The sequence below is a fragment of the Durio zibethinus genome, chromosome 12 (genome assembly GCF_047325235.1).
Source record: "Durio zibethinus cultivar Kanyao isolate XHJ-2024 chromosome 12, ASM4732523v1, whole genome shotgun sequence".
Taxonomy (NCBI): Eukaryota; Viridiplantae; Streptophyta; class Magnoliopsida; order Malvales; family Malvaceae; genus Durio; species Durio zibethinus.
In genome coordinates, this window is record NC_143173.1 from 2,684,935 (window position 1) to 2,698,030 (window position 13,096).

The 13,096-nt window shown below is 30.8% G+C and overlaps 1 protein-coding gene across 3 annotated transcripts; it reads right to left on the bottom strand.

Moving 5' to 3' along the window:
* Nucleotides 1-276: 276 nt before the first annotated feature.
* LOC111295982 (disease resistance protein At4g27190-like) lies at nt 277-12,830 on the bottom strand. 3 transcript variants are annotated; one of them, XM_089768996.1, is made up of 10 exons: nt 12,550-12,830; nt 9,509-12,438; nt 8,205-8,717; nt 4,785-5,300; nt 2,885-3,754; nt 2,663-2,728; nt 1,984-2,043; nt 1,778-1,893; nt 1,221-1,388; nt 277-1,108 (listed from the first exon to the last, which is right to left on the bottom strand). In XM_089768996.1, the coding sequence occupies exons 2-7, from the start codon at nt 12,347-12,349 to the stop codon at nt 2,035-2,037; spliced, it is 4,815 nt and encodes a 1,604-aa protein (XP_089625122.1). In that variant the 5' UTR covers nt 12,350-12,438; nt 12,550-12,830; the 3' UTR covers nt 277-1,108; nt 1,221-1,388; nt 1,778-1,893; nt 1,984-2,034. The 3 variants fall into 3 exon arrangements, with proteins under 3 accessions (XP_089625122.1, XP_089625124.1, XP_089625123.1); XM_089768998.1 differs by having other exon boundaries at nt 9,509-12,311; nt 12,550-12,768; XM_089768997.1 differs by having other exon boundaries at nt 746-1,108; nt 1,778-1,888; nt 9,509-12,770.
* Nucleotides 12,831-13,096: the final 266 nt, after the last annotated feature.

Sequence of the window (13,096 nt, forward strand, 5' to 3'; positions counted from 1 at the left end):
AAACACAAACCGTATAAACAAGTAACTTTTCTTTTTCATTTGAATACGTTAAACTTCTTACTAGTAAAATCCAGGTTCATTGCAGCATCAAATTGGTATTAAAACTGATTTTTTTTTTTTTTTGGTTACAATAGTTATTGACGATAGAAATTTGGGCAACAATTTCACACTGCAAATAGAATAAATTAGCTTCATTAACTTAAATTCTCATAGTTAAATATCAGTGTTTAAAACGAAAATAAAGCACCTCTTTATAAGATTTGAAGCCCAAGACTCTTTAAAGAAAATAACTAAAAAATCCAACTTTAAAACTGATGTCTATTGTAAATAAAAATCATTGTACTTGAACCATGATCTTCTGTTCCTTATACTTGGAAACTCTTAGTCTATAGTGTATTCAAAGAACCAAGATCCTTGCTGCAGGTTCTGTTTATGTCAATGCTGACAGAAAATGAAAAAAAACTGCTCCATTTCTATGTGTTCTCAATCATTGGGCCTTTCTGCAAGTGTTTGACTTGTATGTGTTTTCCATTAATGAAATGAAACTAGTAAGCCTTTGCTAAGTTTGAAAAGAACCAGCTTCTTCACTTGACATGAGACAAATACTTTGTAAACATTCAATGCCGATTGGATTCTTTCCCATTCTTCCATTCAATCAGTAGGATTAGGTGGCCTTAGCCCTTACCATATCAGAAATCTGGGAGGGGCATTCGATCTGCCCAATTTCCCCGTACCATCCACCTCCTTGACAGCTGAATGCTTTATTCACAATTCACATTGATAAAAAATGTCAATCACAGATCACGGGGGGAAAAGTCGGTGATAATTAACATATAAGCACTTAAATTGGCCTAGGCCAAAGAAAACGACAAACCCTGTGCACCATGATGCATCAAATCATGCTTCCCAACTCTGCCACTAATAAAACATAATAGGACTACAAAAAATTCCACAAGGGCGCATGGAACTCAGCATAAGGGTGAGTAGGATGGAAAATGTTACAGTCAGGATGGATAAATCGCCAATTCACAAGCTGTTATAGGCACGGCACACGTTGGGGCATCCAATGGACTCAAGAATTTGCCATTGGTTCAATGCAGCAGAAAATCTGTAAACAAACACAAACCATCAGCCAGCCCAAACAAAAACCATCAATTTGAGCCTGCAAAATAAATCTGAATTGAGTTTTCTTTCTAGTTTCAACATGAAATAGTTGGTACCTTCTCAAGAAGGGAGAGTGGCAAATCCTTGAAATTCACCATTGAAAAAGTCTCCTTATCCTCTAGTTCAAAATAAGTATGTGATCCCCAACTCCAGAACCCTTGTCATTTTGGCACTTCAGAATATTTCTCCTTATCCTCTGACTTCAGAATGGTTGTCATCCATAACTTCTCAACACCCAAATCATTAAAATTAGAAACATAGTACATATGTTATTACTTCCAAGATTGATCAAATACATTGCAAGCTATAATTAGACATCATAGAAACATAGAAAGACTAAAAGAAAGAAGCTGCGACCATTCACAGGTTGATCAAATGCAACATTATCAAACTTGTCCTTAGAGACAGAATAGCTTGGCGGTACTTCTCTTCAGTAATATGACAATTGACAATCAAATGAAATTAATATAATCCAAGGCACCCAACCCAATTGTGAAATGAAAAAAAGGACCGTTAGCTCATTTAAAGAACCACAGTATTATAATAAAGGAAATCTTATAACCATTTGATTTCAAATGACGAAGTATCAATAATGATGTCTCAAAATACATACATTGTTTACTTCACTCTGCCAAGGCACATAAATGCCAGACGTGAAGGAAAGAGCAATTAGAAACCTTGCACTGCTGCACTTGAGATGAAGAAAACACCTTCAAATGAAGAACTTACCTTATTCAAGGAAAGAAAAATCATTTGCATTAGATGAGTACTACAAAAGCTATAATTTCTCAAGATGCATAGAAAGAATTTTTGGCTTACTATGTTTTTTGGAAATTAAAGGATTGAGCTGATCTTCTTCAGCATTCTCGACTATGTTGACTGGATTATGAAATCACAATGAACAAATATTAGTGAAGGTGAAGAAGAAAATTACTAAAAAATTACTTTTGTTACTCTTTGAATGATCAGTATCATAATGAATGAAAACAAAGCTATTCTGATTTTAAATGAAGAAACAAGAGTAATGGTGTCTCAAATACACATTTTCAGCAATTTCCTACTCTGCCATGCATGGCAATTCAAGATCATCCCTATAATCCCTCTCCTTATTTATTTTATTATAAATTTAAACAATCTATAACCACAAAAACAGTATTACTAAAATGCAAAAGTTGTTTAAAAAAAGAAAAATCAAATTATACAACAAAATTGTCATGGAAACAAAAGGAAAATGTATCATTCTCCAATGATCTATTTCAGTTGTTCTAGAAAATCCTAAAAGGAGTAAATTAAATAAAAACTTTTGTGTAAATAAAAAGGGAAAATTGTTTAAAACTTACATGACATTATTCTGATATGAGAAATAAGTACTAGGTCGGAGGCATCAATCACCAACATAATTGGTGATTGAAAAGGTAAAGCATTTGAGTTGAAAGAAACAAAAGCTATATTATTTACAAATTGTATCTGAAGATTCATAGAATGAAATTTGGCTTACTTGTGTGTTAAAAGTTGAAGGATTGCCTTGATCTTCTACAGAATTCTGCATTTCCTCCACAGGATTCTACATGTATATAAAAATCACCAACAACAATTAATGCTAATTGGTCATGAAAGCGAAAAGATGAATTAATTTTGATTTGCAATGGAGTCATAATCAACGCCCCCAACCACAAATTTTCTTTGTCACTAATAATCAAAGATATTTGAAAAAACATACCCGTTCCTTGAACAGTTTTTGTATGGTGCTATTAAGGCTTCCTTCCCAAATCCAGTCCTCCCTTTCATCTGCCCGCCTATCTGGTCGTACTTTGTGCAACATCGGAGCGTTTAACCGTCCCTGAGAGAACATCTTCATCTTTGGGCAACCTTCCACAATTACCGTTGCTAAGGATGGGAATCCAAAGGTATGATTCGCTGATAAGCAGAAGCTTTCCAGATTTGACAGCCTAATAAGTGCCAAAAGGTTGAGTTTGGGGAAAATGATTTCAACCTTCACTTCATCACGATCCCCATCGCTACCTTCTATGATTTCTTCTATCTTTCGACAATAACCTATCCTCATTTCTCTGAGCTGCACTAGGCTTTTGGCTGTTGAATGTGTAACTAATTTTATGATCCCATCACATCCAGATACTCTAAGAGTCATCAGATTCCGGAAACATACTGAGGATGGAACTAAATTACTTTTTAATTTGGGACACCGTTCCACACGTAAAATCCTTAGATTTTGGAATCCTTCCTTTTCCTTCCATAGATGCATCAATTCATCAAGATTAGAAAGCCGTAATTCAGTTAACCGAGAGAGTACCATCGATGCAGATGCAGGCTTTTCCTCACCACCAACTCCTTCACTTTGGAATACCAACTCTTCAAAGTAACAATGTGCTATTTGAAGGCTTTCGAGATTGGGTAAGGATAGTAATTGGAACAGGTAAGACGGGAATATGGCTAATTGTTGAGGAAACCGTACAAGTCGGAGAACTTTTAGTTTGCAAAAGTAGTCCGGTGCAAGTCGTAGGCCATGCAATCTCTCTTTCATCCCATCATCCCATTCGAGGTAAAGTTCCTGTAGATTTGGGAATGCCAACTGCACAATTCATGCAAGTGTTAATGGGACGGAGGATAAGTTGTTGAAAGGGATCAAAATGAACGATTGTAATATGGTGGAATAAAAAGAGAAATTTAAAAAAGTATATCTTTAATATAAGTAGTGATCTTTTTTTTTTTTTACTGAATCATGTATACCTAGATAGTACTAACTTTTGATACACATCAAACTTTTACAAAAATTTAGAATTCAAAGAATCTTTTAATGCATATAACTTTACTGAAAAACTAGTAAAGTATACATTTAAAAAAGAAAACAAAATTTGATTATTGAAGTTTAAAGGTACCTCTCTAATTAAATTATAGATCAATCCAAAGTTATACTATAAAATTATATATTCTATCTTGGTAAACAAATTATTGTATTTTATTCTTACAAATATATTAATAGTTTACATACTTTTCTTTTTAATATTTATTATGTTGCCATTAGATGCTTTTTATTTTATTTTTTTTCAAAACACGTCAATCTATTTTTTAAAATTTTGATCCAAAGATTATTTAAGATTTAGGATTGAGGGGTGTTAAATACACCCTTATTTTTCACTTTATACCCTATTTTTTAAAATTTCCTTAAGTAAAATTATTTAATTATATTTTTTTTATAAATTTTTGAAAATAAATGTTTGAAAAATTGTAAAACTTGTTGGATATAAATATCAGGAAACTTATGAAAAAGAGTAATTAAGTAATTTTATTTTAAAAAAGATTTGAAAAAAAAATAGCATAAGAAGCGCAAAAAAATAGATGCATTTAATATCACTCTTTATGGTTTAAGAGCTAGGAATCTCATTAGCAATTAACAATATAAGTAGTTATATAAGTAGTTTATCCCCTATTAGATTATTGAAATCAAAATTAAATTCTTAAAACCGAATGATGTAATTAATAATTAGGTGCTATTTCTATTAAACATATAGTTTTACCTATCAATTTGTAAATGAGTTTAATTATTTGAAACAAATTTTAAGTTTATATTGGAGCCATGGAAGGAGACATTAAAAAAATACCTTTTCACTGAATAGGTATTTTGAGACATCCGAGTGGAGCTTTTCCATTGAGATGCTGCTCTCTCCTGCTTCATTTCCAACAGTTGTTCTCACACTTGTAAAATCAGAATGGACTGTGTTCAGAATAGGACATTTTTCTATATACAGATATGTTAGAGAAGGGAATTCAATCAGATTTCCAAAGCCAAATCTTTTGAGCTTGCGAAGATTCCTGAGCTCCAAGCGGTATAATTTAGGAAACACCATTTTCCTCATCTTTTCTTCTTCTTCTACTAATCCTTCCGTCACTATTATTATCTCTTCAAGTTCATCACATTCTCCAATATTAAGTGTTTTCAGTTGCACAAAGCTTTCAACCATAGTAGAAGTAAATATATTCTTCAAATAATAGCATGCGTACACTTGCAAATTTGTTAAATTTTGAACACCAAAAGAAGTTACTGAAAGTTGCTCATGCCATAGTTTTTTCGCTGGGATTGAGCATAGATACAACTGCTTTAAGCCTGGGAACACAACCTGCAAATAAAAGTAAAGTTTGACGATCAACAATTCCTTATTATTCAAATATTAAAAAGAATTAATAATGATTTCCAACATTGATATGACACAAAGAAATAATATATTATTGCCATTGACTATATATTTCTACAACTCCGTCATCTTTAATTATACTAGGAATATACCCACACTTTCTTGTAGATTTAAAATTTTTTTTATTTATAGTTAAATAAATTTAATAAATCAATGAATATAATTTTTTATAACTTCTTAATAAAAACAATGATTTATAATAATTTATTAATTAATTTGGAGATAATATCTTTATTTTATTTACAGAACTTGTTAACAAATCAAATACAAATTCATATTTTCAAATATAGTTAAAAATATTAAAATAGATAATTTAAAAACTTAAAATAAAAATCTAAAACTTAAAAAAGGAAAACATTTTAAATTTATCTCTAACGTGACGTCAAAATTCAAAAAAGAAAGACCATCCCTGTTAAATTGGTTAATCAAAATCTATTAAATACAAATTATTTTAACATCTATTGATCCAATTTCCTACAAAATTTATTTTATTTAAAATATGAAAAAAAAAAAAGAATCGAAGGATAAAAAAAAATTCTAAATAGGATTGCTACCTAAACAATTCTACTGTTAATTTATCTTCCAAAGCATAGATAAAAAATGTTAAAATAGACAATTAAAAAAAAAGTTAAAACTAAAAAAATGGCCCAAGCAAAAAAAATAGTCAAATTAATGGAAGATGCATGGACACTATCTTTTAATGATAGAAAAGAGGTTGAGTCAGGTTGTGTTTATACACACCTTGACTCTTAACTCAAATTTTTAATAATTCAATTCCACTTTGATTTCAATCAGACATTGAGTTATCATTAATTGATATCTAATCCCAACCTATCACATATATACATAATTTGCATTCAATCCAAATTAAAAAATAATAATTCAATAATTTTAACTTAGTATAATATTCATAAGTATTTTATTTTTTAATATAAATTATATCTTAATTATATATAAATATAATAATAAAATAATTCAACTCTACTTCAATTTCGACTAGACATTAAGTTATCATTAATTGATAAATGATCTTAACCTATCACATATATGTATAACTCGCATCCATTCCAAATTAATCAAAATTAATTCGATAATTTTAACTTAGTATACTGTTCATAAATTATATCTTAATTATGTATAAATATAATAGCTTATTAAAATAAAATATTAACTAATAATTTTATTAATATAAATATATAAATATAAAATTAATTAAATAGTAAAACATATATTTTAAATATATACCGAAGATGAGATGGAACATCTCAAATCCGTTTCCTACCCTTATCCGATTTAGAAAAAATTTCGACCTAATTTCAATTTTAAAATATAATATACCTATTGGATTGGGAGAAATCAAAATCCATTGAATTTGTTTTGTCATCCCTACATCAATTATCTTTTTTTCGTATGAAATTTTTTTATTAAATTTTTTTTTTGAAAAAGGTTATTGGCAAAAAAAGAAAAAAAGCCAAATAAAAGTGTTGTAAATTTATTAAATTAAGATATTAAATAATAATTTTACTAATATAATAAATATATAAATATAACATTAAATTAATAATAAAAATATAATTTTATATATATCTTAGACAAGATAAAACATTTTAAAATAACCTCTGAACAAATCTCGATTTAAAAAAAAAAATCTATTTGTTCTCAAAATTTTTAAAACAACGTATCTATATTGAATCGAAGTGAATTGAAACCCATTAGATACAAATTGTTTCGTAATTTTTACATCTATTATTTTTCTTATAAAATTTATCTAATAAAATTAAAACCAAATAAAAAATAAAAAAGTACATTTTAAATGAAGGTTAGGGTGGCACATAGACCCCATCTTCCTCCAAAATCTAAAATATTTATAAAATGGATTGTTGAAAGCCTTTTGGTTGAAATAATTAACTTCGTACAATGATTATAATCTTCCATGAAATAATTAGAAAAAAGTCAAATATTGGCTTGAAGTTACAATAAATAAAGTCAGTTATTAAATTTTATGTATTAGTTATTAACTCCTAATCCAAAAAAAAGTGCAATTTTAGATCTATAATAATATATAATATCAATAATTTCATTATATCACTCAAGTCATGACTTGTAAAAGTAAGAGTTTTAAAGTTTTATTATTAGAGGTGTTCATCAATTAAACCTATCAAGTTCTGTTTTTAAAGCTAATAAGAGGCCGACAACTCACTCATTTATTTTATTGACAAAAAACTCACTCATTTAACTAATATTTTATTATTAAAATAATAAACTTTTCTATTATTATTAATATTTTAAACATATAAAAACAAAATTTAACAAAAATATAATATTTATTAATAAAATAATTTAATCAGTCCTAATCAAGCTGAAGCTTAAAAAATCATATGCAGCCTGACCCTTTATATCTTCAGTTTCGACGATCCCCTCTATAATTCAAATAATTAAGACTTTTAATTTTAAAGTTTTAAGTCTACAATGATAGAATATCTCTTTGGATGACTATAAAATGTTATAATGTTTGTGAGAAAAAAATCACCTTCAGGGATACATTCTGGTCTTGCAATATATTAACATATATACTTCATCACTTTGTTTTCAAGTTAAGTTAATAGGAAAATTACAATCTAAAACACTACTGATAATAAATTTAAATTCCACACCAACGAATTTAGATGATTGCTAAATAACTCAATAGGATATATTTTTAAAAAATTAATATAATAAAAAACATATGATAATATTTTAACTACACTTGTTAAATTTAAAAACTCTACCAACAATGTATGAAATAAAACTTTTATGTTCAAAAAATGGAGAAAAACATTAAAAAAATACCTTTTCATCGAATAGATATTTTGATACATCAGTGCAAGGGTTCACCATTGAGATGCTACTCTTTCCTGCTTCATTTCCAACAATTGTACCCACACTTGTAGAATCAGAATGAAATGTGTTCAAAATTGGACATTCAGCTATCCTTTGTTCCTTTAGTGAGAGGAATTCATTTGGATTTCCAAAGCAAAATCTTTTGAGATTGGGAAGATTCTTGAGCCCTAAGAGGTCTAGTTTAGGAAATACCATTTTCCTCATCCTTTCTTCTTCCAGTAATCCTCCTCTCACTGTTATTACCTCTTCAATTTCATTACAATTCCCAATATGAAGTGATTTCAGTTGCACGAAGCTTTCAACCATAGAAGAAGTAAATAGATTCTTCAAATTATGACATCTATTAACCATCAACTTAGTTAAATTTCCAACACCAAAAGACGTTACTGAAAGCTGATCATGCCATAATTTTTCAACTATGATTGAATCTAACTGCAACTCCTTTAAGCATGGGAACACGACCTGCAAATAAAGAAAAATATTTGATAATCAACAATTTTTTATTATTCAAATATTAAAAAAAATTAATAATGATTTCTAATATTGACTACAATTTTCAAGGAGATTATTAAACAAAAATTAAATATTTACTTGAATTTGCAACTACATAAAGCCAATTAAGTCATTAAATTTTGAGCATGAGTTATTGACTCCTCACCCCAAAAATAAAACGCAATTGACGATCTATATATATAATATCAATTCTTAAGTTCATTATATAACACGCATGTCATGAAAGTGAATTGGAGTTTTAAGTTTCAGAGGCGTATTTGGATTGGCCTATCAAGTCTCCCTTCCAAGGCTGACTCACCTCACTCATTTAATTATTATTTTATTAAAATAACAAAATTTTATTATTAATATTTTAATATTGCAAACATATTCAAAATTAATATTTAACAAAACTATAATATTTATTAATAAAATAATTTAATCCTTCTGGATAAGATTTGAGTTTAAAAAACTTTTTTTATGCTTTATTGAATACTTATTTTAAATATATTAATCGAATATTTTATGATATATTTTATTTTCATTAATTTTGATTTAAAAATCACTAAAATTGAAAGGACAGTAATAATGACAAAATTGAAGACTCACCTACAATAATAAATTTGCTCTTTATCCTAATTATAACATTCACATATTAAATAGAAAATCTAGTTTAAGAAAAAGGAACAAAAACGAGATCAAAAGGAAATATGTTGGAAGTGAGAATTTAATGAAAAGAAGAAATATATTGACATGAATACCTTTTGGTCAAAAAGCGATCTGGCAGTTGAACTTCCATCCATTGATTGAACTCTTCCTTGTTGAGATGAGGAAAGCTTTTTTTCAGAGTAAAACGAGCCAATGAAACTTGGTAGATTTACTAACCTTATAGAGCGTAATTGGTTGAATTCTGAAACCTCATCATCAACAATCTCTTCCTCTCTCTTTTCTACAATTAACCCTGTGAAATTCTCACAAGCAGATACCTTGATTTCTTGAAGTTGGCCGAGCTTTCTAGCTAAGGCGAATGAGAACAAATTCTTCAACATATTACAATCTGCTACTTCTATCTTTCTTAATTGACCAAAACATTCAGCTTGGAGTTGACCATAATATATGGCCTCCAAATTGTTCAGTTCACAAAGAATCAATGTCTCCAAAAGAGGAAATGCTTTACAAGAAGCCAACTCCATGGAGTTAATGAGATATTTAACCTCTGAATCATTGCAGACATCAAGATGTTTTAAATGTGGGAAACCTTCGGTATTTGAATCACAAAGCATGTCCATGACATCTTTCACTGCATCCAGACCTAGAGCTTCGGTTTTTCTCAACAACGTTTTAACCCCACTATCGTCCAAATGAATACTTTTATTCAACTTGAGATTCAACTTTCTCGAGGTTTTTGACTTATGAAACCATGGTCGTATCTCTCCAATGGAAATTTTGTATCTTTCAAACTTTTCAGAAAACAATTCCTTTGGCACAGCTTGCAGATCAGGAATATGTACTTCCAAAGTTGTCAAACGAGACAAATGTTGCAACTCAACAAGGCTAGCATTGGTTCTTGGCTTCTCATGTCCCTCAACCTCCCATCTATCAAAGCTATTATAAAGGTATAATTCTTCTAATCTGGATAAACGAGACAAGACATTTGGAGATATTACTTTAAGACTGGAACAATGACTTAAATCTAGCAATTTTAGCTTGATCAATTGGCCTATTTCCCCCGGTAGCACTGGAATTTTAGATTTACGGAGGCTAAGGATTTCTAAATTCTTTAACTCTCCAATGATGACTATATCTTTTAACATGCATGCAGAAAAACATAAAGTATGAAGATTTTTTAGGAAACAAAATGACGAAGGCAAGGATGGAAAATACATTTTGGCAAAATCTAAGACTCTGAGTTGTTGCATTCCCCTAAAGAAGTTGTTTGAAATTTTCAAAGAGGAATCCTCACTACCCAAAGAGAAAAAGGTAAGATTTGGACATTCCAACTGATCATGATCAAGAAGATCACAGACCTTAGCATACTGCAAGCTAATCAGTTCGCAAGTTTTCATTGTTTCCTCTTTTGACAACTCTTTGAATACAGCATCCCTTCCTAGAGCAAGCCAATGGCGGTCCCTTGAAGCGATCGATAAGGCAACATCACGAACAACGTCATGCACATCAAAGCGCCCAAAGGTGGAACCATCAAGTAACAAAGAAGAGGTTTTGAGGTCGCTAACCAATGCGGATACTTTATCTCGTGTTTCTTCGATTTTGTCAACACCATGAAAAAACCCCAAACCCATGCCATATTTCAACAAGTCCTCGATGGCAGCATCATGACCCATTATGCTACAGAGTAGGAAAGTCGGTCGATGTTCTTCATCTTCTAAAAACTTGTAACTCAACTCTATAGCTGAGTATACATCTGCTGGTATCCCTTTGAAGTTTCTTTTAGAGGGCCTTTTTAGTTCTTGCAAAACATTCCTCCATTCAAACAAACTCTTCTTATTTTTCATAGCCTTCCCAACTGTTACAATGGCAATCGGCAATCTAGCACATTTTTTGGCCACTTCAATTGCCATAGCATGAAAGTCAGGGCTTAGAACAATATCACCAGCCATCTTCTTAAACAGGCTCCACGCTTCTTCTTCTTCTAATAAGTCAATTGCAAGGTTTTTCTGCGAATCCATCGAAGATAAAGCATTGAGCTCTCTAGACGTCAACAAGATCTTGCATCCTTGGTGTTCACCTCTGTAAGGAACTCCTAGAGCCTCCATATCCAATTTCACCCAAATATCATCCAAAATAACAAGAACCTTCTTGTTTTTCTTTAGTCTGTTACGTAGTTCGCCTGCTCTCCCGGGGTCACTCTGCTTTTCAAACTTCAGATCCAATTCATCTGCAATCAGATCTTGAATTTTCTTGATGTCAAAACTCTGGGTTACGGCTGCCATGACCACCTCATCAAACAAATTTTCATCTTTGGCTTGTCTAGCGACTTTTTTGACTAGGGTGGTTTTACCCACACCTCCCATCCCGTAAACACCAATTATGCTCAAATTAGCATCTTTAAGCGCCTCCATGACAGCAACGAAAGCACCCGTTCTTGACTCAAAGGCCTCGTACTCTTTGTCAGGTCTAATAGCTATCCCTTCTAGAACAGGTCGGAAGGATACTCTATCAAATTGGTCTTTATCTTTCAAGAGTTCAGCAATGATATTGGACTCTTTCTCAGCTTTTCTACTGAGTTGGTAACGAGAATTAAAATTAGGACACAACCAAACGAAACAGCTCGGCTTTGCATTCTCTTCATCCTCATCCAATTGCGCAACAGCCTCGTCACAGATCTTCCCATCGACCTTAGTCAACCACTCATCCACATAGCTAAATATCTCCTCTCCCTGTCTCTTAGCCGCATTAACATCCTCTTGCACTCTTTCTCTTGCATCCTTCAGTTTTTGAAGTTGATCCCTGAGGTTTTGAATCTTGCTCTCATGCTTGAACAAGTAACTAACTTGACGTGCAATGGGATCAACTGCGTACTGCGCCGCTTTCCCAGCAACAGAGCTAAGAATGGATACAACAATGGAAATACAAGCCTCCATAGTTTTTTTTTGTTTTTTTTTTTTTTAATTTATAGGAAATTGATGATATGAAGGAAAACAAACAATAACACAACAGGGAAGAAGGCTCACTGACAAAACCCAAAACAATAAAAACAGCAATATTCAAAACCCAAAAAAATATATATATAAATTAAATAATCAGGGATGAAAACAGTGGAAATGGATTTAAACAAACATACCTCCGTCCTTGTCTTAGATATCAAAAGATTGGTCGGCTACAGCTTCTTCCTATCCTCACTTTGAGTAATGATGCCATAAGAGCAGAGAACCTACAGGAAAATTTTGAGGAATTCTTTTTTTTTTTTGGTGAATAAAACTTGAGGATTTAGCAGTACAAAGAGCTTTAGGAATGGTTGTTGACAGAACAGAGAATCAAAAATTGGACTTCCGTGTTTTCTGCAAAAGAGCATGGGAAGCCAAGGCAAGTAAAGAAATGGGAATTTATTTTTTAGTAAATTACACCAAGGTCCTTGATGTTGATCACTAATTCAACATCAATCCATCGGTCATGATAAATATGCAGTTGTCAACTTGTTTACCTAGTGATTAAAAAGCTATTAGGAAAACATAAAATCTTGATTTTATTTTATTTTTTTTTATGAATTATGCTCGTCTTATATAAGAAAAAACATTTTCATCCTCAAAAGTTTTGGCAATTACAATATAAATACATCCTCACAAATCACATCAAATTTTTATTAGAATCGAAGTTAGGAACTTCTATTT

Coding starts and splice junctions, on each gene's coding strand:
- LOC111295982 (XM_089768996.1), bottom strand. CDS start 12,349: ATGGAGGCTTGTATTTCCATTGTTGTATCCATTCTTAGCTCTGTTGCT. Junction 5,301..8,204: donor AATATCTATTCGATGAAAAG/GTATTTTTTTAA, acceptor TTTTATTTGCAG/GTTGTGTTCCCAGGCTTAAA. Junction 3,755..4,784: donor AATACCTATTCAGTGAAAAG/GTATTTTTTTAA, acceptor TGAATTGTGCAG/TTGGCATTCCCAAATCTACA.